The sequence below is a fragment of the Numida meleagris genome, chromosome 5, assembly GCF_002078875.1.
Source record: "Numida meleagris isolate 19003 breed g44 Domestic line chromosome 5, NumMel1.0, whole genome shotgun sequence".
Classification (NCBI taxonomy): Eukaryota; Metazoa; Chordata; class Aves; order Galliformes; family Numididae; genus Numida; species Numida meleagris.
The window spans coordinates 52137996-52163171 of NC_034413.1; the positions used below are offsets into that span (position 1 = coordinate 52137996).

The window sequence follows — 25176 nt, forward strand, 5'->3', positions numbered from 1 at the left end:
AATAAACCAATGACGTTTTTCTAATACCGTTTGAAGAACTATTGTTGTAGATGTAGCAAACTTTGTTTTTTTAATTTGATGAATGTATATTATTCATAGTTGTTGTTACCTAAAATGTGATGGTAGTTGTCCATCTGAGAATAAAGGTACTGTTTTTTCTTCCCTGAGTTTCCAGCCTTGCAAATGTTTGTAGAAGCTAGTTTTTGTCCCATCTTCTTCCTATGATGTGTTGTACCTGCACATGAAAGCTACCTGATTGTATTCAAATGTCTAGGTTGTTTTGTTGTTGTTTGCTTCTAGTGTAGCAACTCAGCTGTTCTATTTTCTTAACCAGTAAGTTCTTAGTAAGTTGTTTTATTGCTGTTTCTTACCATTTAGATGCAGAGCTTTGAGAATTTTATGGACGTAACCAGTTCATGTCAGAGCAAAGAAGAACGGGAACACTTTGTATTTGAAGGTGATGGTACTTTTTTACTTAGAATGAACACAGCGATCATAAAAGATTATTTAGGCCAATTGCAGCAGGTGTTGTGTAAAACTTGATGTTGTGCTGCCTGTATGCACAGATTCTAGCTTGTGATATTATTGCTGTCTCCGTTGCAGATGTTTCCCATAGTGAGCTAATACAATGCCCAATTCTCATATGAGATTTTTTTAGTGTGCCCAAGTGAGAAGGGGGAAAAGAATACCTTTCTTAATGTGGACCCTCACTTGAACCTGATTGTCTAAAAGGCAAGTGCTGTGGAGAACAGAGCAGATTAATGCTTGGGTGATTTTTTTTATTTCTGCTTTTCCTTGCCTAGAATGGAATTTCCCATTAACTTACTCAATTTTAAAAAGAGAGAGAATCAATATCCTTAAGGACGGGCTGTATTTATTTATTATTACCTCCATTCAAATAGCAAGTATGTTGTTTCTCTTTTTTTTAATTTTTTTTTTCTTTCAGTAAGTAAAGTTCTTCAGCAAGCTGAAATAAGCTTGCTTTTTTGTAATAACTTTGTTTTGTGGTAGGTATTGATATCGCCTTGGATTTTCCTCTAAATGATTACAAAATGCTGGGAAAGGCTAGTGTATGTATGTGTATCTTGGTCAAAGTGAGGTCTGTGGAATTTTGCTACCTGGAGAAAGGAGATTATGAAAATATAACTGGCTTAAATAACCCTCTGTGCTTTCTGTGTTCTTGATATAAAGTGGTGTTTCTTATTAATGCTTGTTCCCAACCCAGTTCACTCCAGTACTAAGTATCTCACCCCCACACTGAAATCTGTACACATGTAAGTGTTGGAGTTGAACTTACTAAATGTTTATGAAGTAGAATATTTCCTGAACTGCAGCTCCACTTGAATCTAAAAGCATAAGAGGGAAAAAGAAAACTTCTGTCTTTGTGAACTTTGTGAACTTCTTTTTGTTTGGCTTGGTGTGTTTTAGCTGTGAAAGAGGAAAAGGGAAATTTGGTTTGCTGGGTTGCTGTGAGTGGAAGTTAAGAGTTGTATAGGGGAAGAAAGAGCACCTTTCTGTGTTTTGAACGTGAGTGTGGGAGGGCAATCCCACTGAGCTCCCGCTTATGACTCAGGGTAGCCATTAAACAGAAGCTGGCCTCTGAAATACAGTCTGGTTTCTCAGGTGGACTTATAACTAGAAAATTTCTAATGAAGATGGCAAAGGACAGGTACTGTGTTCAATATTTAAGGATTGAGTTCTGCTGCAGCAGAGAAGAACGCGTGAGCATCAGAGGGTATTTTGGATCCTGCAGTTCCCTACATCTTAATTCAGCCCTTATTGAGATGCTCTGTCTGGGACAGAAACTCAGGGTCTGCATCCTGCCTAAGCACCCTCTGCAGGTCTCATTCCTTCCTTTCCTTACTGAGCAGAGCACCGGAAGGTGCCAGCAGGAAGATCCTGGTAACCAGCCTTTCCCAGGGGTGGCCATGGTAAGGTGGTGGGAGTACGGGAGCTCTCAGGCATTGGCAGAGCTCAGTCAGACTCGGCCCCAGCAGAGGGGCTGTAGGGCTGGGCTGTCAGGCATGCTAGGGGCTGGCACTGTGAGCCGTGGGGAGGGTCCGTGCTGGGAGCAGGGCTGGAGGTAGCAATTATATCACCGATTTTAATCATGGCTTAAATCAGTGAGCAGGAAATCCTGATTAAATAATTGTTTTTAATTTTATTTGCAATTGTGCTTAATTATTTTTCCTAAAGAAAAGTTGATTCTAATTGGTCTAATTTTATCGTGCTACTTGTGTCCCCCCCGTCTAGTATCTATATGCATTTATTTAAGTAATTACACAGCTTAGATTCTTTGTGTTTAAGAAACGTAATTCCTAGTGCTTTATATAGGTAATAAAGTTAGCTGAAAGCCAAATAAAATGAATCCTAATTGTGCTAGGTATGTAAGAAGAAACAAATATATCCAAGTGTTTTTTTGTATTTAAACCAGCTCGAACAGAAGTGGAATGCCTGTAGTTTGTGAAATGCATCGGTTATTTCTGGTCGCAAACCCAGTGGCCACTCTTCCTTGCCCATTGCTGGGGAGAGATGGCGGCCTTTCCTGCCCCGAGTTGTCGGTTGCCATGCAGCACTGGGCACCACTGGCTGCCCTGAGCCGTTGGGTGGCAGGTCTGGGGCAGTTCCAGGCTGCAGTTAGTTGGGCCCGGAGCTCTGGTCCTGCCTGCATCGTGCTGCCCCCTCTCAGTGCTGAGGTTTGAGTTGTTGGAGCGCAGTTGAGTCTGGTAGCTTCAGGATATGGAACTTCACCTCCGGATGTTTTTACTTGAATTTTTCCTTTTTAGCGGGGGGAAACAGTTCCTCGGTACTACCACCGTGTGCCGGGAGGTAACAGTGAGAGTGTTAAGAAATGGGCCTTGCCTCACCATATCTACACAGCTCTAAGAGGGTGGAAACTTAAAGGCTGCTGTGCTTTGCGATGTCCTTATGACCCCTTATGAACCCGTACTTCAGGGTTTGGGATGGGGGTAAGAAATTCCAGAGCACTTTTTACAGGAAATGAAGCCTGACTGTAATTGTTTGTAGGGTTTAAAGTACTGGATTCCTTTTCTTTGGACTTCTAATACAGCTATACCTGTAAGAGACAAGGAAAGAAAACGTGTTTTTTGAGGAATAACAGGAAGTCTTGATGTGTGACATCACATATGCCTAACCTTTTAGGGAGTTGGCCCCCAGTACAAGAAGGACTTGGGGCTGTTAGAGCAGGCCCAGGGGAGGCCACGAGTGTGCTCGGAGGGCTGGAGCACCTCTCCTACAAAGACAGGGTGAGGCAGCTGGGCTTGTTCAGTCCGGAGAAGAGAAGGCTCCAGGGAGACCTTCTTGCGGCCTTCAGTAGTTAAAGGGAGCTTATAATCAGGAGGGAGACTGACTTTTTAGATGGGCAGATAGGACAATGGGGAATGTTTTTAAACTAAAAAAGGGAAGACGTAGATCACATGTTAGGAAATTTTTCACTGAGAGGATGGTGAGGCACTGGCACAGGCTGCCCAGGGAGGTTGTGGATGGCTTGTCCCTGGTGGTGTTCAAGGCCAGGCTGCATGGAGCCCTGGGCAACCTTCCAAGCAAAGCCATTCTGTGACACTAACTTAGCTTTATGGCAGTATCCTGAGCTCGGAGCATATGTAGGTGCGTAAAGCACGTCCTGCAACTGTGGCTTCTGGTGGTGTAATATTTTTTTGCTGTTTTTATTTTTTTTAATAAGAAAAATTCTGAACAATATGTGTAAGAATAACAAATCGGAAAATAATGATGGACGTGCAAGTAGATGTCTTTCCTGGAAGAATATAGTTCAGATCATGGTCGTGAACTTCATTCAGTGAGTTTCTGATGCCCAGGACATCAGCTGGGCTTAACAACGGAAGCATTTCCCTACTCTTCTTCCACTACTGAATACTGGGAGATCTTGGTTTTAGGGAGACCAACTCAGATGACTCTGCAAGTAGAATTTCTATTACGTCTTTCTTTCACTCCTCTTTCTGAGACTTGTCAGACCTGTGGACTGTATAGCTGCATTTGTTAAATGTAGTTTTTTTTTCTGGTTAATGCTGCATTCCAGTGTATTAAAAGATGTTCCATAAGTTCTGAAATTTCTCAAAGTAAAAAGCCTTTGTGTTATTTTTCATAATGTTCCTCTAACCTTTCTTTTGCCTTCCATTTCTGCTTATTTGGAGAGGAATAGCAACTAATCCTGTGTTTGCTGTCCTTTGAACTAGAATATATAGCTTGTTAGAAAATAATCATGCTTCATCTTAGTTCAGATACAGTATTTAGAAGATTCTGTGTTCAACTTTCTGTACTGTCCAATGAAGGAATATGTTTCAGGTAACCTCTTTCTTTACATTCATTATTGTGCATGTTACATTATGATCTCCATTCTTCAGGGTAACTTTTTATTAGAAATATCATGTCAAAATGCTACATTATGTTAATGAGATTCGTAGCTTATGTATAACGCCTTGTTTTCTGTAATGATTGATCTACTTAAGATCATCCTCAATGACCATAAACTCTCAGCTTGGATCTTCTGATCATGCAGTCCCTTCTGTGCTTTGGTCACTGAGAATTAATTGAATAAGAAAACTTAAAAATTCCAAGATTATCTTCAGTGTGTGAAAGAGTTCTGACTTTTAAAGAGAAAACTTATTGGCTATATAGTGGTGTAAAATGTGTTTAAATCAATTGGAAATACACGAATGCATTTGTCACGCAACACTGTGTCATTACTAGCTCATTCTTTAAATTAACTTCATAGCCGGTGCACACTGATCTCTAGTCATATACTTGTTTTTTACCAGCTTGTTCTTAGACAAAGAATGTAAATATTTTTGTCCTCAGTTTTACTCATTTCTACGTTTTTTTGTTCTTTGTAGTATTTTTTTTAATTGAAAACAAACTCCAAACCTTAGCCTTTCATAAAAGGTAAACGCAGGAAGAGTGGGAGAAGTTCAACGTGATGAAATACCAGCTCAGCTTTCTTCATGTGTGTAGTTTAAAAAAAAAAAAAAAGAAAAGCCTACATAGCAAAACGTGTTGAGAGCATCAAAACAATGTTCCTTAAGCTGAAATGGCTGTTTTGGATGGCTCAAAAACTCAGCAAAAGGATAGTCTTCTCAGTATTATCATGAGATGTTCTGGTTTACGTGCTGACACGTCCTAAGCATCCAAGTGGTTAATACTAAGGAATAGTCAATTTTATATATTGTGCGGGGAGACATTCGCTTTTTTGCATATACAGAGTGTGTGTGAAGTCTTGGTGAGCTGTTTTGACATTAGGAATACCGTTAGTAGGATCCACCAAACCCATATCACTCTCTTAAACGCTAAGGTTATGCAAAAAAATTGGTTGCGTTAAAGTAGAAATGTTCTTAAATCATGTATTATTTATTTTGTCAAAGCCTGTTTCATGCTTTCACATACATCATTTTGCTAAACCCATTGATGAATATTGCAGATAATACAAAATATGGTTGCTAGGTTCATACTGCTATTTTTGCCATACCTTGAATTCCAGCTTTTTCTATTGCTGTTTGCTTTCAAACGGAGGAATGGAAACACATCAAGTTCACAAAAAAGCATAGTCTGGCTATGCATTATGTTAGTAATTTTTTTGTATTTTTCTCCTGTTCACTATCCTTGCAACATATAACTTAATTTGGAAATGAAGTACTGGAGCCGTGATGGCAAAACTGCTTCCAGTAAATGACCTTAATAGTGATTTTTTTTTTTCACTCTTCATGTCGTGTGATTGAAAGCTGACCTGATTTGTTCTCCTGGCTAAATCTCACAGCATGTTGTTCTCTGAGCCCTACACTTGTTTGGCCTTTCTAGAGAAGTGCAAACAACAGCCACCGCTCCCTGCCTGTGGCTGACGCCACCTTACTGGCATTCTCCTTAAATCTTCCTTTTTCTTTATTTGCTTATACAAAAAAAAAAAGTATAAGTCGCTCTGTTGTTGCTGTTGATCTTGCACCTTTGCATTCCCTGCTTTGTAAGGAAGGTGGCTGTGGGGCAGCAGTGCCAGCGGCTGTGTGGGGACCCCTTCTCGCTCTTGGGGCAGGCTGTGCACTTTCCCAAGCCATGTCCCCAGGGCTGCCTTCCCACTGCGGTTTTCCCTTCTGACCAGCGCCTGTCAACAGGCATGACCTCCCTCACCATCCTGCTCCTCTGCTTCCTCTCTGCTTCAGTAACTGCATTTTTCCTCTTCCAGCTCCAAGCCCCTCGCTCAGCCTTCACCTGCCCCATAACTCGGTGGCTGAGGAGTGGGCGCTGCCCGCAGTTGGCTTGCTGAGGGAATGCTGCCTTTGGAGTGGGGAAGGGGCGGCAGTGGTGGTGCTGGTGCCCAGTGTTGGCCTGTAACCCAACGGGACGCTGGGGACACGCTGCTGCAAGGCTGTGCTGCCAGTTTCTCTGCGGCCTGTCAGTGAGAAAAAGATGGATTCCAGTCTTAGGATTATGCAGAGGTCCAAATGAAGGTTTGTTTTTTTGACAATAACAGATTTTCTTAGTATTTCAGTCTTTAGTAATGGAAATTCCTCATGTTTTTTAGACTTCAAGATAAGGCAGGTCATTGCAGTTGCTGTTTGTTACGTCCACTGAGTCACTGAATTTGTTCTGTTGCAGCCAAAGATGCAACAAAATACTTATCTGTCAAAAACAAAACATTTATAGTATGAGTTCTCTCACTTGATAAGTAATCGTCAGCAGGGTGAATAATCATGTTAGCTTTTAGTACTCAAAAATATTTTTTTACGTGAAAGTAGGAAATGAAAGCAGTGAATTAGTGACTCAAGTAACTAGATGAATATGTAGTGTGACTAACTATTAAGGATTTAAATTCATTTCACTGGAGACTAAGCGGGCTTTTTCAAAGTTATGCTGAAACCTGCATAGTACAGTCAGTCATTTATGTCAGCGTGTTCCGCCACTTACGTAGAAATTTGCCTTTGTGTAGCTTTGTTGTGTGCATGCGCTGTGCCTGGGCAAGCAGGGTGCCATGCCCACCCCACTGCTGGGGCTGCCACTTGCTCACCTGCCCTCCACCTTGTGAACTGCCGCTGGCAAAACATTCTCATTCCTGGTGCGTTTCAGTTGAGTTTCTTTCACTAGATCTTACATTTCAGTTGTCTTTTTGATCTGAGGTAGCCTGTTAAGGCAGCACACCTAGGTGAGGGGCACCTGGTGCCTGCCTGCACCTCTTGCACAGGCTCTGGTCTTGCTTGGGATGGTGAGTGAACCTGGCATGGCTCTGAGGCCTCTCTCCAAGCCCACTGCAGATTTAGTACTACATTTAGTCTGCTTTTTAAAACATCCTCAGTGCAGTTAGCTTGGTGTTTAGCGATCCCTAAAGTCAAGATTGTGGAACTAGAAAGGTTAACCATATGCTGGGCAGAATGCATCCCAATTTGTCAACCTTGTCAGTTTTACTCCTGGTGGCACTTAGTGGTTGATCTCTATCAAGTCATTTGTAAGCACAAGGCTCTGTGAAGCTTGCTTCTGCCATACAAGGAGTCGCATGGTCCTCCCTTGTTTGTTGCCTGAGCTACATGAAGGAAAACTGCTTTATCTCATGTTTGGGAATGAGAGCTTGGATCACAGTTGTTCTTACTGAAGTGATTGCGGTGGTCCACAGGAGCCAGAGTGACAACCTTATCCCTTAAAATAACTGTGGTTAGTTCTGTAGTGCTACAGATACTGTGCAGCTGTGTTTCCAGGTCCTTCTACAAGACAGGTGTTAATTGCACATTTTTTACTGATGTATTGAACATATATATATGTACACAGGTGTATACATTCATATATTGTTTGCAGTATCAAAGACGTTGGGCTGCTATTTTCTAATTCCTGGTTGCCCTCAGGGATTTAACTGTAGTGATTTTACAGAACCCAATCCAGGTGATCGCAGGCTTTGTCCATTTTTCATTCAGTGAGCAAGATGGGCTGTCCTCAGGAAAGGGCTGCACTGAAAAGAATGAGAATCTGTTTCTAAAACTTAAATGAATGAAAGCGATAGTATAGCAGAAAAGAAAGCTGGTTTAAAATTAGGCAGAGTGCTGGATAGGAGAAACAGCTGTAATGCAGATTAATGATGATGCTGAGCAAATCTAAAGCCAGATTTTTGATGGATGATTACTTATGATATTTCTTTGTGAACTGGGTGGGTGTTGAATTAAAAATTAAAACATATTTTTTCCTTTTGATTTTTCACTGATTCATGTGTAATTTCGTACAAGTCTCTCTTCTATCTGCAGAGTGGGAGAATGCTGCATAGGAAAATGTAGATGTGGTCAGTAGTATATCAGGTGTATGTGTGTAACTGTGTAACTGATTTACTTGGAGCTGCGTTCTGAGACACTCCTACAAGGAGCTCTGAGGAAGTGAATGTCTTCCCCTATACAGCAAAGCTTGTATTCTCCTGTCAGCTAGAGGCTGCTGGTTGAGTAGCTGCTCAGAAAGAACAGATGTAGTTGCCTGATTCTTCGAGCGCCACCTAGCCTCCAGACAGGGTGCCTACAAGAGACAAGCAGCGATCAGTCATGCAATTAGCGCGGCCTTAACTCAGCACAGGGACGGGATCATGGCTGCATGGGCTGCCCGGTGTCGTGCTGTTTTCTCAACGAGCTTCTGAAAGCTCTCAGTGTAAATTTTGTTTCAATTTCTGGTGTTTTACATGCTGTGTGCACTGTATGGCTGTTTTGAAAAGGAAAAAAAAACGGCCAGTGTTGTTGATGTTTTGAGGTCAATACCTTTTTACTTAAAATGGTGTAGCTGAAAAGCCAAAATGGTCGATGAGCCGTGTGCTTACAGTGAGAGGCGAGTAGGCTGTCTCCCTTCAGTCTTAGAGGTGTGATAATTTTTTTTTTGCATGTTTGATGTGAAATTGAAGTCTCTTCTATAAGTATATATGGATTGAAGTTGCAGCTGATCACCACGTTAGGAAAGAAATAGATTGCTACAGTGGGGAAGACTTGAGGCTTCCTGTTAATTTCTCCTTATCAGCGTGTTTCTCGCCATGCAGCGCAGCTAGCCTGTGGCAGTGCAGGCTGGGCCTGGGCGCTGCGTGCTGCGGTTCCCCCCACCCCATGGAGAGCTGGGTGTCTGCACCCGAGAGGCCTGGGAGATCAGAAGGGCAGGGGCGGCTGTGGGAGCTGTGGAAGTAAGGCGATTAGGAAGTTGGGGGAATTAACAGCTGCAGTGTGCTCCTATTGCGGCAGGTATGGCTTTCAAATACCCAGTGACTGGTGTTGTAACTGAGGAAAATAAGATGCATTTATTTCATGAAGTTGTTGGATTTTTTTAATGAATTTTCTACTCTGTAGATAACTTCTGGACAAATTTATATGGGAAAAAGGTATACAGCTTGTTTGTTCCTTTATGGTTTACTTTTTCTGAGTGAGAAAAGCAGAAAAGCCTGGTTGGTGGGGGCACTGCTCTCCCTTCCTTCTTGGTAGGTGACCTCTGCTTTTAACTTCCTATTCACTCTTTCCTTAGATAGCAGAAGCTGCTGTTTGCTTTTGATATGTACAAAAGGCCTGTGCCATTTTAAATTCTTGCAGAACAGCCATTTCGTGGTCTCGAGTGTTTAGGGCTCCTGATTTGTTTCCTTATAACCGAGTGCAGCAAATGAAAATTTGCCGTACTTTCTAGTGTTTCTCTAGGTGCATGTTTCTTCTTCATGATCGCTCCAGGCTTTTAGTGCTTTTCAGCACAGAAATAGGGAGGGATGGAAAGGGGAGCTTTTGTTAAGAGTGTGATGCGCTTTTTTAGAGTATCACAAAACTCGTGTTATCCTGTGACCTGTTAGTCAGTGTTGCCAAGAAGTGACCCATAAACTTGCGGCATGCTTCTCCCAACTTGCTGCCTGTTCCCCAGAGGGGATATGGAGCATCTGTTTTTGCAGTGAATAGAGCCGAAAAGGGCAAATTCTGCTTCTCTCTTTCTGTCTGCATGCCTTTTATGGAGCTGTCTAGGAGCAGCAGTAATTGCTGCGGATTCCTCTGCAGAGATGAAAAGGGGTAGAGATAGGCAGGCAGCGTGTCACCTGCATGTGTGTGGCCTAGGCAGTGTTACTTTTTCTCTCTCTTGACATCATGTTGTGTTTTGTGTTGAAGGCAGATGTGTGCTACCTAGGAATACAGTCTTTTAGTGTTTCTGCCACAGATGTCTTATTGTAATTTTGGCCAAGACCTTAGTTGCTTTCTGTAAAATGCAGATAGGCTTTACCTTTTAGAGGAACTGTATGCATAAGCTTAGTTTATGTATTGTATGTTTGTTTACTGATACGCTGTACACTGCAATGTAGTAACACTGGTTTATTAACCTTTGGGGCACTAAGTGGACCTTTTTTATTTCTTCTTGATTCACTACATGTCTCCAGAAGACTTAAACAAATGAAAAAACTCAACCACCACAAACCTCAATGAGTGCTGTTATAGTCTTTCTATTAACTTGATAGAATACAGTCATAGAAACAGTGCGTTTAATGCAGCTTTTCCTTAACCAGAACATTGTTGTTGTCAAGAAAAGTTTACTGCTCTTGACCTTGCAGTTATGCTGTGAGTCTAGGTTCCAGGCGGCTTTCTCCTGAAAATGGAAGAGATGATGGTTTAAGGCTTTACGGGAGTCTTCAGATAGTATCGTGTTCATGTAGTCGCTGGTTATAGTGATCAGAGATGACAAGAAACATCAGGAGGATGTACTGACTGGCTGCCCAGCTGCTGGCAGCCCTAACACTGGTCTTGGACAAAACTTTATTAAAAACACTTTAAATGAGTACTTTGTTCTGATTATTCTATTACTAAAGCAGATGTTCAGGTCAGATGTTGTAATTAAAAAGATTTTTTTGAAGATACGTGTCTTTATTGGTATTTGACCGTTGTTCTAAATGAACTAAATGCTTAGAGTAGTAGTTTAGATAGCAAGAATCAACTAGTCAATTATCCTCCTCTTAAGCATGGCTTTCTTCAGATGTTAACAGTGGAAAATTATCAGTGAAGACAGTGTTAACAAACCTACTTGTTTATTTGGTACACACTGGCTCTGCCAGTTCATTATTAAATGCTGTAAGTTGATGGTGTTGAAAAGCCATTTAAATCACTCTGCCAAATCAGAACCTGCTCTTTGATCACTTTTGGTAATTCAGAATAATCCAAAAAACAATTGCAGATGAGTAATCTAGATTAACAAAAAAAAAAAAGTGGCAAAATTTATTACTCACAATTAAATAGTAGCAGGTTTTAAAGGAGTAAATATCATTCCCTTTAGTCAACTTTGCAGATGTACAGAGTTCATTGTCAAACTCTTTCTGCATACAGCTTTGTAGCCAGCATCTCAGGAAATCTGTTTTTAGCAAATGTTTTATTACTTAAGTTCTTAATTGTGTGAGTTCAGAATAAGTTTTTGTAAGTAGGACATACTCAGAAGGGTTATTATTCACTGTTACTACTTTCCCGCAGAGTATATTCTATAGTGGCAGTTTGATTGATAGAGGAGGGCCTTCATGGTGGGAAAAGACCCTGCAAATATGGATTTTAGCATGGGAAATACACTCAGCTCTTCCCTAGCTCAGTATTGTTTTTTACTGGACATGGGGAAGGATCTTGGATGCAATGGATCCTTTGTCCAAGTGAACTGTTCTGCAGTTTGGGCATGGCAGGTATTTCTGTTGCTATACCCTTGACCTGATCTGTTGAACTCAGCTTTTTTCTAGTTAGGGAGTGTGGAGGAGAAGATACAGTGGTACCAATTTTCAAGTTGTAGCCTCCTTACTGCTGTTCCGGGGTGACCATTCCAAGGTAAAACATTTCAAGATAATAGTAGTAGACTGTACATTGTTTCAGTTGTCTTTTTTCCCTTTGTTCATCGAGCTAAACATTATTCAGCAGTCTCAGAACCTTGTTGTTGTTGCTCATAGCATTATTTGCTATGCTCATACTTCCTGTACGTGGTGCTCATGGAATTCTGTTAGATGCTTTGTAAACGGACAGGTAGGTACAGTGTTGAACGTTCAATGCTGTATCTTACCTTCACTAATTATTTTGTACTTGACAACTCCTATCATTAAGATGGGGAGAAGCATTGTGAATATAATGACAGTAGTTTCAGGGGCAAAATGGAAAAAACCTATTCTGTGAAGAATTCCTGTAAGAAAAGTTAGAAAGAAAAACTGTGGCTAAAAACATACCTGTTGTAAGGACTCATGCCAAATTAAATGTTGAATCTTGTCTTCTGAATAATGAACAGGATTGGAATGAGACATGGCACGTGGCTGTTTCAGTGAATATTTCAAAAAGCTTTGGTAGCTTTCAAACCCATCGGCACCATCAATTATTAGGCAGACTCCAGTCTTGAAAGATGTCATAGATGTGCACGTTGTTTCTCCTCGTGTCTGGAATGTAATTTTTAAAGATGCTCAAGCAGTTGTTTTTCTTCTTTCAAGTATTTCTGTTGGCTACATTATCCTTATTTTTCATAGGTACTGTGCTGCACCTCAAACAGATTATGATTGCAGAAGTGCAGCAGGTTGTTGCCTGTGTCACTAAAGAAAAAACACGGTTACTTCTATACAGTACGTAGGGAAGATGTTGTCACTTAGAAATAAGAGCTTTTGGTTGCTTCAGGAGGCCAGTGTGTTGCTCTTGAGCTTTTGGTCAGTTCAGTAGTACTTCCAGGAGATAGAACCAAAGGGACTTGTCAGAAATGAGGCATTACTGACTTGCCTTGGACATGGTTGCATGCCCAGTTGAGTCCCATTGACAGTAGAATAGACACTTGGGGAGCTATTGTCCCCTCAAGTGTATGAATCATTCCCCGAGCTTTGCCTGAACCATTCTGAGTTTCCGTCCCTGTGGCATATACCCACGCACATGAGTATGTTTTGTTGGTTTATGTCCAAAATGAAGGCTTTGGTAGGCAACTTGTAAATCCATCTCTGCCTCAGCTGCCTACAGCCATCTGATGAGGCACGTAACAGGCAAGGGATCTTAAGGATAAATTACCTAGCTGAGAGGTGGGAAGAATGACAAAATCTTAGATTGTTACCTGCATATGCTTCCTAGCTGAGTTGGAATTGGGTCAAGTGGCTTGTTCATAATTCTTTCTTTAAGACATTAGTGGAGGTTCACTCAGGAACATATTTCTCTCTAATTCACTTTTCCCTTCCAGGTTGTTGGCCAGACAATTGAAATCTAAAAACTGGCGGCCTGTAGATGGAGTCTGAAAATCATAAGAATTTTTTTTAGCATTAAAAAATTGTTTTCTGTTGTAGAATAATTTGCAGAAAATGGCTTATCAGTCCAGCAGGCAGGCTATTCTCTGTTTTGGAGAGAATTCCTGGACTGTTGAGCTGTTGGAAAAAATGAACAGTTTTAGCATTAAAAAAAAAGTCTTCAGTCATTAAAAAAAAAAAACAAAAAACTGCAAAGGACTCCCAAAAAAAAATAGCCTGCATCTTGTGGGGAGAAGGGGAAAGACACAGAGAATATTTTCCTGTTGTTTCAGCATGAGGAGAATTAGCAATTAACTTTAGAATACAGGTAACCCAACAGCCTAACCAGCTTCTCTTCCTCTTCAACTCCTTAGTTCATGGGAAATCAGTCAGAAGTTTTGGCAGTTTTTTTCTCCTCATCAGAAAAGCATTGTTTTCTTTACATTGTATTCTAATAAGGATGCATCAGCAATCAAACAACTGTAATATTTTGTAGAAGTTCTTTGGAAATGAATTTTCAAATCACACTTGTAATGTTCTTTTAGGCCAAAATTTGCCCATAGTATTTTTTTTCTTACCTACAGGTTTTTTGTAGACCGAGGTCTAATCTGTCTGCCTGCTAATTCTGCAGCTTTTTTCTGAGGCAAAATGTCTTCCCTCCTTTCTTTACCAACCCCACCCCACCCTCAGCAAAAGTCATCTTTCACTTAAATGTGTTCTGTTGTCTGTTCTTTTGGACGTTATCCCAATTATGAAATACCTGGGTAGTTCAAAAACCTGATGGCTAGGTGAAGGGCTATAGGCTATGAAGGAAGAGGTCTGAAATTTGTTTCAAGTTTACTGTAAGAATTCAGCAATATCTTCTGGTTAAGGTTGTAATTCTTTGGAGCCTGTGTGGTAAAACCAGCAGACAGGAATGGTATAAAACAAATTGAGATATGGGAAGTTGAAGCAGTCTTACAGCGGTCACATTTTGCTTGTGTTTAGGTTGTTCTTTTAAAAGCACAGTCTTCCTCATTTCAAGAGGATCGCTTTGTGGAATTAAAGGCCTCTTTAGACTGTTAAGAAAAGCATTTTAAGTTCACCTAGACACCTAGTGGTAACGTGCATTTGCTAGGAAACAGAACTGCCTAAATTTAGGAGTTAACTTGAGTAAAAAATACTGTTGTCGTGCTTTTTCCCTGTTGTGTCTTTTGATGTTACCAGCTCAGGGACTGAGAAATGCTGTGTTTTCACTACTCATTTAAAATTACTCTTGATTAATGAAATGGATTCTGTTTTTTCCGACCCTAGGCTTAAGATGTGTACCTCATTAGGAATTTCCTATCACTTGCAATCTTTTCAAACAGCTAGTTTCACTTGAACATTAGGATGTATTTTTTTCCCTTTCCTGCTTCGTGTATTGCTGCCATTTGACTTCACCTACGGTAAAGGTTTTCAAGTCAAATGTAGTACTCTAGTTTTTCGTGTCACCTGTGCGGAGGTTATAGTAGTAGCTACCGTAAAAGAAGCTAGTTCTCTCCATTGGAAAGCCAGTGGTTACAAGGACTTGTAAATTTCCAGGTTAAATGTGGTCATGGGTAATCTGTAGCTGTTCTTGTTAAGTGTTTTGAAAGAGCTGCAAGCCTGGAGTCTTGGTAACAGCCTGTATTGATTTTAGGATATGTAGCTATATATATGTAATATATATAGTTTGGGTATATATAGCTTGGGATTGTTGTTTTAAATCTCGTATTGTATTTTACTCTGTTAACTGCTCGTTTAGCTTGAGTGGGAGCATTTTGACTCCTGTGGCCCAAGTACTGGGGCCTTGGTGGTGATGCGCTTCAAAGCTCACCAAAGGGTGGGCTGTGCTTTTGCTGGTATCTTGGAATTGAATTCTTCCTTCCCAAGTTACTGCTGGTTGGCTTAATGCCATCATGCTAGCACTGCAACTTGTTTTCTTAGCACATTAGTTTTCAAGGCTGTTTGCAGTGCTGTTTTCTGTGATTTCCCCAAAAATGCTGTTGAAGAAAGGTTTAGCAATACTGGTCAGCTTTGTGGTTTTTTTGGATTCATTTCTCAATTACACAACTCAAATGTTATCTTTTAATTGGTGCAGGTATTTTTCTAATTTTAAAATTAAGAAATTTGCATTCATTCCATACTGTTTAATGCTTTTAGTGTATTCTGATTTGCCTCGCTTTTTCCCATGCTTAGACTTGTATTTTAAAGCCACGTTACTTCGCAGACTGCTTGTTATGAGTAGCTTTGTTCCCCATTGGTTTAATAAGGTACTGAGGCATAAAGCATAAGCTGTAATAAATAGGAAGTTTTACTATTAAGAAGAGAATTTGATCGGTGTGGCTATTAAGTTGCCTGTGTACCAAATACTTCATTATGTTGGAGACAGACTTTGTTTTCCTGGAGAATGAGAAGGTCCTTTCTGACTGGTTCTGCAGTAAGGAAGGCCGGGACTTTCAGGAGGGGAGGGAAAAAAGAAGCTGAGTGTATGTTCATGGTTTTACGTTTTCATTTCCCAAATAATATGCAAAGGAAGTACATGTGGGTCCACAGAGGAGGATGCATCTTCTTGTTGGTGAGATTTCCAAGAGAATTAGGCACATAACATTTTTTGCAGGACTGCTTAAGGATTTAAAAATCTGTAGTATGTTTTGCATTTGATACATTAAAGTTTTATCTGCCAGTGCACATGTACGATGAGTTCTCATACTCAGTTGTTAAGAAGTTGAACTATTAGAGCATCATCACAGTGCGTTAAAGACATTTTTGGGATATTCCAAACTTAAAGACTTTAAGTATTGCCTTGCAATTCTGTTAACTAATGCTTTCTGTACATGGAAGAATAGTTAAAGCTTGATGTTCGTATTCAAAGATTGTTTGATATGTCTATAGGAATTTTGATTTTAAAAAAAAAGTCTGCTTTCCAGACTGCTTTTCTTACCATTTGAAATGTGTACCTTTTACTTTCTTGTTTTCCATTCCCTTTTAAATCAATATTATATGGATTTATTGACCAAAAGCATGCTTCTGTCAGTGAAGAGAGTTTGTGGTGGTAATATAATTGATGTTAATGTGAAGTGTTTTTAAAAAAAAAAAGGCATAATTCTCACACCATGTGTATTACCGTAACACCTGAGTGCCCACTAGGAGCATGTTAGGACATGCTATTTACGTTTGGGTTAATTGTTGAGCTCTGGTGTTCAATAGATAAGGCTCTCCATGTTGAAGTATTTTGTTGTGCAGTTAAAAGCTATATGCATAGAAGTCTGCTAAAGAAACCAAACCAAACCAGTATGCCATTCACTTCAGTGAAAGGTGATTTGTGCTGTCTCTGAATTCAGGGGAGGGGGCCTCGGTCTGATCGTGAGGGTTGTTCTCAGAAGAATCTGGCTTCCACGTAATGAACTTTATCTTTACTGAAAGCTGACGATATGTGAAGCTGTTGACCTTTCTTCATCTGGAAGCTGTAATTCATTGCCGGCTAACAAGAGTCCATTCAGGGTAATAAGGGAGTTGAATCACGGATTGAGGCTTTGGACTTGATTCCATGCTTAGTAGTAAAGAAGAACATGTCTGATCTGTCAGACCTTTGAATCTGCAACTCTGCTTTGTAATCTAGCAGTGTTCGAGGCAGAGATCACAGCGCCCATGTGTCCCAAACGATCCTATTTACAGGAGGCTAAGGCAGCGGCCAGCCTTCTGCTGCTTACAGGTGTTGTTGCACTTCATTGTTTTCTGGTCACCAAAACAATTCAAACGACCAATGAGAATCCTCTGATTCCTTAAGTACCTGTTTTGATAAGGTAGAAATACGGTATGACTGAGGATTCTGAATGCCATGAAAGAAACCCTGTAAGTTATTTCTCTGAATTTATAACTCTAACTTTTGATATAACCCATTGTGAAACAAATTCTCAGAAGTTTGGGCTCCTGGTAAACAAATGTCCTTTGCAGGACAGTGTGATAGGACTTCTGTGTTAGAGACTGTGTGCAGTTCTGAAAGATAAACACAGGAGGTTCTGCCATCACCCCCAAAAATAAAAGAAAATACAGCAGCTAGGTAGTGTTGGTTATTTTAATTTTTCAAAACTACTAAAAGAGGCTTTGTAGAACCTGTAGTGGTTACAAGAAAAGAAGAAAAGTTTTTAAGGCTCATAGTGAGGATAGGGTAATCTCAGAGACGTTTTCTTTGGAAGGTAGTGGATGTTTGAATGGCAGTGGTTGGTAGCAATGCCACTTCTTTTAGGGCTGTAAATATGCCTCGGTTAGGTACTTCTGTGATGTGATTGCATGTCCTTTGAATTGGTGAGTTGAATTTCTGAGGTAGGAATGAAGCTAGCTCAGCTAGTCTGTGAGTGTATTTTTAAAACTATAAATTTAATCTATCTTGTCAACAGTGGTTGAATTTATAAAGTCTGGTGTTTATAATAAATAAATAAATAAAATTAGTCTTTGTCCCTTAGCTTTAGCACCCTGAAGTTACCTGTTAAAGCAGGTAGCTTGGGCTGTGAGCTGAGGGAATATAGAGAACAGTGTTTTCTTGAAAGAAACAGCTGCATGTGGAAGTCAGTGTTAGAATACGGCATTACTGAGGGAGGCAGTTCAGTAGACCTCTGGAATTTGCTCTGTGTTGAGAGAAAGCTTGACTCCAGCTTTCCTGACTTGTCCTTCTGATCGCATGGATGATGGAGTATGCGTGTTTATTGTGTGGTGCTCTGTGGTTCTGGACATTTAAATACAAAAGAAAAGCAAAACTCCAGCAGAGATAATGAAGAGAATATAGTGCATTCATTAGCATGTGTAGACTCTAAAAGCTGAACAGAAAAAAATGAAAAATTGTACTTTGTATGTGCTGTGAAATACCCATCTACCTGCTCAATTACCCTCCTGACTGGTAGAGTAGCCCAGGAGTGCTGATCTATTCAGTGCATTAGTATTTAGGCACATACTAAATAAACGAGTACCAAAACCTGCAGTAGCAATTCTACCCTGTGCCATTTCCAGGGAGCCTTAGCTATCTACTGAGATTGTTGCTTCCCCATGTTTCCTAAAATAAGCAATACTGGATACTGTAGTATCTGTTTCTGCAATATGCAATGGTTTGCTGGAGTTGTACCAGTAATTTAGGTAAGCTCTGAACTGTTATGGGCAGTGACTAGCAAGTAGGCTAGTAAATCAGAATACTGCTAGTCCTGCTTCATTAAGTAGGTTGCTTGGATAAACTAAAATTGGTCATTTCAGAATGGCATACAGTTAAACACTTCTACTGTTACGGGGTGAGACAGTGGCCATTTAAACTTGATCAGTTTCTTACATTCTTCTTAATGAATACTTTCCCACTGAGGTATTGATTATGTATGTGGTAGCAAGGACATGTTGTATAGATCTGCTTTAAAAAAATAAGGCCTTATTGCGCAATGTGTAAATTTGAGGAGTATTTTTGTGTAAATGAGGAAGTGTGTGCTTTGTTTCTGAAACCACTGGAAGCAATAGACAAGAAGATTTTGGGAAGCAAGAGTTTGAAGAGTATTCCTGAGTGTTTGGCACTGTGTGTGCATGTAGGAAGGCAGTCTTCTCCCCTGAGAGTTTAGTCTAAAACACATGGAAATTAGAGGAACTTCTGCTGGCCCAGTTCAGGAGCAGTGTTATGACTGCTGATGATAAGCCAGCTGCAATTTCAAACCAGTCCTGTGTTCCTGCATCGTTGGAAAAGAGGCCTCCGGCTCCCCACTTCAGGAACCAGAACCTGGCGTGCTCTGCCAGCCACTTGTGCCTTGGCTGTCAAAGGAAGGTGCTACTGGTGTGTTTCCAAATGTCTCCTTTCTGACTGTTCTTTGCCTGGTGTGGAGTGCTGACGCCCTGATCTCTGCCACTGGCCTTCCCACTGGAGCAACACAGACAACACTGCCAAGAGTCAGGCAGCTTGAGTTAGGAAAGTGACTGAGCCAAGGCTCTCCCTGCGTGGAGGCTGAGCTGCATGGCTTGGGGTGGCCAGCGTGTGCAGGACGGAAGGGTCTGTCTGGTTTTTGAATGCTAAAGATTGCTGAGATAGCCAGGAGTTGTAACATCGTGCCTCTTGTGTTCTGATAACTGTGAGGAGAGCTGTGCTGCTGCCTTGCTTGTCAGGATACTTGGCTGATGGGTGGAAGTCAGTATGAGCACTCAAACATTGCAAACTGTAATTTTCATGAAAAGAAAATTCCAACCTCTTTTTTTAATAGTATCACTTGAATATACATCAATATTACTTCCAGTCCTTTCTGAACTACTTTTCTGACAATGTACGTTGCCCTGTGAGACTGAAAAGCACAAGGTTGATAAGCTGTATCTTAGTTGAAAAAATGAGGCTGTATCATTTTGCAAGGTGCTTCAGGGATATGTCTTTTAAATAGTGCGTAAGGACTTCGGCATTAAATAACTTATTTAAGATAAAGCAACTGAAGTATTTCCTATTTGAAGATAAGCTGAATGTTCAAGTAGTTGAAAAGATTAAAAACAACACAGTTTGTATAAATACAGAAGAGTATTTGTCTAGATGATCTTTCAGACTGATTAAAGAGTTGTAAGTGATTTAAATACGAATTGGAAGGCTATGCATCAGACTGCAGCCTGCTCGTGTAGGCTGAACTGCTGAGCTCATTTGAGTACATCAGAAACCCCTTTTGTTCATCCATTTTCCTCCACCTTCTTTCTTCTGCTGATGCCAGGAGTGTTGCTTTATCCCCTTGTAACTGCATCTGTAGGAGGCACCTCCTGTGCGAAGGTTTTCCTGATTCCTTGCCCTCCGAGTAACACTGCATTCCCTTTTGCATGCTGGTTACTATGGTCCATGACCTCATTTTCCCTTTTCCTATGATTTTTACTTGTCTTAGGCATCAATATGTTGATATCCTAAATAACTGAAGTAGAACTGAGAACAAGAGCACTGCTGAATTGAAGGTTTTATGCTGAAGAGTGTTTTGCTCCCATTGCTTGTTTTTTCATCTATTAATAATAGTCTGGTTGGTATATCACACACTGCAAGCTCCATGACTCTTTCATGCCTCTAATAGATTTTAGTTTTCACCAGAATTAACAAGGGTATTCTGATATAGGGAAGTTTCCTCAAAATTTCTAGAATTCATTGTGTTAGTTTGTTATTAAATAACAGATGGTGAAATGTTAACAGTTTGGAAGTATACATTTTTTTTTATATTGGTCAGTGGCATATTTACTTGTAAAATATTCTACTGTAAGCAAGCTTTTTAGAGAATGTAATGAATTTGTGTGTTTGTTTAGGAGCAATGGATGAGCTTCATAGCCTGGACCCAAGAAGACAAGAATTGTTAGAGGCAAGATTTACAGGAGTAGTAAGTGGCAGCACTGGGAGTACTGGAAGTTGCAGTGTTGGAGCTAAAGTAAGTATTAAGAGCAGTTATCCAGATCTACTGTTTTTGAAATAGTATTTTATATTGTCTCTCTTGTACATTGACCATGCTATTTACTGATAAAGGACTGGAGTGAAAGAGAGTCTCAGGAAAATTGTTATTAGTCACTGATTTTGGTTTGAGATAGGTTTGTTTATCCTGAACCATACAGATGCTTAATTGTTCTTAAAAACACCGAAGTATAGAGTTACACAGGCTCTTTTGTGGTTTTGTTCTAGTGTTCATGTGATCGGTGATGAAAGTTTTTCCCAGTATTTAAATGGAGCTGTCCTTTCTGCAGATAGCCAAATACATAACTGTTCTGCTTAAAAGAGACACAAGGACCTCTGTTTACAAGATAAAACTTGTTTGAAGGTTATTATATCTATATTAGCAAAACCCAATTGACACATCAATTTTATGTACTTTGATTGTAGAATTTCTGCAGTCTGTCCTTTAGTGTCAAAACCAAGATGCAGCACTTCAGGGAAGACCTTATGAACATCGAATACCATGGCTTAATTACCTTCCATATGTTGTATGTTACCCTTCAGTTAATACATCTGCAAAATAAATTTGCTTTTATTATAAATCCCATTCAAGTTTGCTTTAATTTCCAAGACTTAATTTCTGCAATACTGCTGCCTAGACGATACTCCATTTTGGTTTTGAGTATTTGGATGTACTTCACCAAGTATTGTGCTTAAAATTTAGTTATTTTTAACATCTTTATTAAATTTTAGGCTAATTTCACCCATTGCTAAAATATTTGGGAATTCTATTTCCAAAGTGCATGTAATGCTCTTATATTTTAAAAATTTTGTGCAAGCTTTATTAGCACTTTCCACATAGTATTTGATGTTTTTATTTTATATTTAGTCTAGATTACGCAGCAAAATACTACCTGATAACAGAGGCTGATGAAAGAAATCAGATTGAATTGTTGCAGTGTGACTGATGCACTGCTGTTTTCTCTTCTTATTTAGTTGTCTTCTAAGTGTGACTACAAAGAATGTATACTTTTACCCTTGTGATTAAAAGTAGATTGAGGGAAAACTCAGTAATTCTGGTCCATCTTTGTTTCTTTCCTACTTTGGATTCTGTAGTATTTCTTACTCCCTAATTTATTAACTCTTTATAATGGCTCAAGTAATTACTTACAATTTGGATGACATTTTGTCCTTTTTAATGACTAGATCTACCTTCTTTTGAATTCATTTTATTTCTAGTATGTTTATACAGTCTTCTATTATTTTTTGATACAGCTTTGTTGGTCCCTTGTGGTATTGCCAATCTTTCTTCCTCAGAATCTGTCTGCCACTGTGTTAAATACATTTTCTTTGAAAACAATTATCAGGTTTCTTGAGGTTCTCTTTCTTTAAACTTAAACTCCCTCTGAGTTGCTTCTTATCAATCCAATAAATCTCTCCAAGACTTTTTTTGTTGCTTGTTGTTCAACTGATTTCATTTTTACCCAAATTACATTCCACTTTCTGAGATCATTCATCCAAATTAGCCAGAAAAAAAAACAAAACAACAATAACAAAAAAGCCAACTAATTTCCTTTTTCTCTCTACTATATGAAACACAAATTTCTTGTCCTTGGCACAGTCCTAGAACTATTTGAAAAGATAGTTGAATCTCATCCAATTGTTTTGCAAATGAATAGCTAGATAAAGTTTTTTAGTACTACTGAATGCTTTGATAGTTGCTTGCAGAAGATACTACTACCACTGTAGTCTCTAGATGGATACAAATCTTCACCTAATAGATTTTGTTCTTCTTAACTTTGACTAGAAATACTCTTCAAATGATCTGCAACATACATTGCAATATGTGTTCTTTTTCCTGCTTGCAGGAATATGGAGGGGAATACCAGTATCTACTTCCGGAGTTTATCCCACCATTAGTGAAATGGCAATTCTGTCAGTTTAGTTTGTATTTCTTTCATATCTTGAACTCATTTCTGACCACTCTGTATCTGGGCTTTTTGGAATTTTTTTAAATTTTTTTTCAATATAGTCCATAGTCTTGTTGGGGAATGTTACGAGAAGCTTATCTGATTTTTACTTTAAAAATGATACAAGCTTTTTGATCTGATATGCAGAGGTAACTGAGAGAAGGAGAGAGATGTACTTTGAAGGCAAAAATGAGAACCTCCTCTTTGCATACATTCCTAATTTCACACATCAAATTCTCATTTTTGTGACCTAGCAAGACAATGCAGAGGCTGCAGCACACAGATGCATACAGATTATTTTTGAAAAAATGATAGGACTTAATTCTTCTAGTAATTAAATTGAGATGGAGTCTTGTTTATTGAGATTATTATTTGGAAGGCCTGTCTGCTAACTGTTCTTGAGCTCTGGAGGAGGTAAAGCCCAGCATCTTCAAGATTTTTCAGCAGTAGTGAAAGTATGAGTGTAGGTTACTGAGATCATTGTTCTGACTCCGATGATCAGATATTGAAGGATCACAAGGCACATCTAGGCATTTTTAAACTAGAGACTTCTTTGAGAGCAAACACACACGGAAATTTTGTGGGTTTAATTGCATTTCTCAAGAAATCTTAATTCAGATGTGATCTAGTTATTCCTGAAGATGTCACAGATCTGTACTGTAAGCTGATGCAATGCTGGAATTGAATGCTTTGAAGCGAGTATTTGCCTTAAGTAGTTGCCTTACTTCAAAGTATTTATTCTGCTTTCCTATTGAAGAAGAGAATAATCCAGCAATATAGCATTTTTCTTTAAATTTAAAAAAAAAAATCATGTTAGCACTTCTTGTGTGAATGGAGCAGACTCTTTCAATAAAATGTCCTTGTTGCCGTTCTCTGTTCAAAAGATCTCTGAAAAAATCATCTGCAGAACATTTCTATATAAATACTGGAATTTGAAACTATTACGGTTTCTTTTTTTTTGTCCTCTCCAGTAGTCTAAATTTGTTGTAGTGGGGGATGCGATTTTTTTGTAAGAATATACAATAATATTGTCAATAAGTTGTTCTTTTCTTTTGTTGAATGAATTTTAAAAATAACTGCAATAGCGTAGTGTCTGACTTAGAGAAAATTAAAGCCTCTTTCCTTTTGAAAATTGTGAAGTCTCTAACACTTTGAGGAATATTGGATATATAAGCCCATTCTGTGGAATCACTTCATAGGGTTCTTCATTGGATGTTTTGCTATTCTCAAACAAGATTTTGAATGTTCCAAGGTTTTACTTGGCTTAAAACAAAACACAGAATTGACTGCACTACATCAAGGCACATAACCATCAAATTTCTTATCCTCTTTGCAAATCATTCGGACTCTGTAGTTCATCAGTTTTTCCTTACAGGCATAAAATTTGATCACTGTTACTAGTTACAACTGTGATAGTAATGCCCTACTATCAATATGTAATACTTAACAACAGTTAAGTACTTACTTAACAAATCTGTTTGTAATATTTAACTACTGTATTTGTCTTGGTAGGCCTCAACAAATAATGAAAGTTCGAACCACAGTTTTGGAAGCTTGGGATCTTTAAGTGATAAAGAATCAGAGGTAAGTATGCTAGGCAGTTTCATTATTACCTCAAAATTTTAATGCTAGCAAGTCATAATTTATTTTCTACTTTGCTTTATTTTATATAGAAGCTTTTAAAGTAAAATCCAAAAAAGCTAAATACGAGAAAGCACACATTACTAGACTGTTCCATTCTTTGTTTTTTTTGGTCACGAGACTAGCTTTTGTTTACTATTTTTCTTCTTGTTCTTCTGGACTGTAGATATTACCTATATAGTCATGCTGTGAGGATCAACAGCTGAAAATCCTTAAACATTTGCTAACTTTTTTTCTAATAAACAGCAAGGCTTTCATCAACACAAATAAACATTGACTGGTGTTTAGCTGTATTTTTGAAAATATTCCTTTAATATTTGGTGTAGAAGTGTGTCATTTTACACTTGCACACATGAGATCCGGAAGCAGAATGGTTCTTCCAAGGCGTGTAAATCTGATAGTTCAGTCCACTTCTTCAGTCTGCACGTTTTAACCTTAAGCCATACTTCTGGATGGGGATAATATGTATAATACATATTCTACTACTTGGATTCTAAAATGGAAATACTTTTATTTTTTTAAATGGTCCCTACACGGAGCAATTCAGTGTTCCAGGTTTCTTCTGTTTTCTGAAAGTTCAATCTTAATGACATTGAATAATGAAATATGGTTTCTTGACCCATTTCCAGAAGTTGGCAGTTGTATTCACTTAAATTATAGTTGTAATACCAAATATGTTAATAAGTTTTTAGAGTTTAGTTCTTAAAATAACATCTGGTTTCTTACATGCTGTAATCTTAGAAAAAGTGGACTTCTTAATGGTTTGACTATGAAATTTTCACAGCAGAGAATTCCTCTAGAGGAAGATAGTATAGAAGTACAAAGACTTATCGGTCTTATCAGCATCATCATTTGATGTTGAGAAAAAATCTGCTGTGTTATAAACAGATATTGTTAGAAAAAAAGTAGGAACGCAAATCTCAAAATCATTGAAATGAATTTGTAGCAACAATCTCAGTTTC

At 39.1% G+C, this 25176-nt stretch overlaps 1 protein-coding gene across 5 annotated transcripts in view; it reads left to right on the forward strand.

Moving 5' to 3' along the window:
* The window catches only part of TLK1 (tousled like kinase 1), a 91586-nt gene that overhangs the window by 28814 nt on the left and 37596 nt on the right, over positions 1–25176 (forward strand). For 4 of the 5 annotated variants that reach the window (XM_021400019.1, XM_021400020.1, XM_021400016.1 and 1 more), the window contains exons 2-3: positions 20486–20604; positions 24086–24157. In XM_021400019.1, coding sequence (XP_021255694.1) covers positions 20491–20604; positions 24086–24157 — 186 coding nt within the window. In that variant the 5' untranslated portion in view covers positions 20486–20490. Of the gene's footprint in view, positions 1–378; positions 458–20485; positions 20605–24085; positions 24158–25176 lie in introns of all 5 variants that reach the window. The other variant, XM_021400017.1, reaches the window with a different exon arrangement.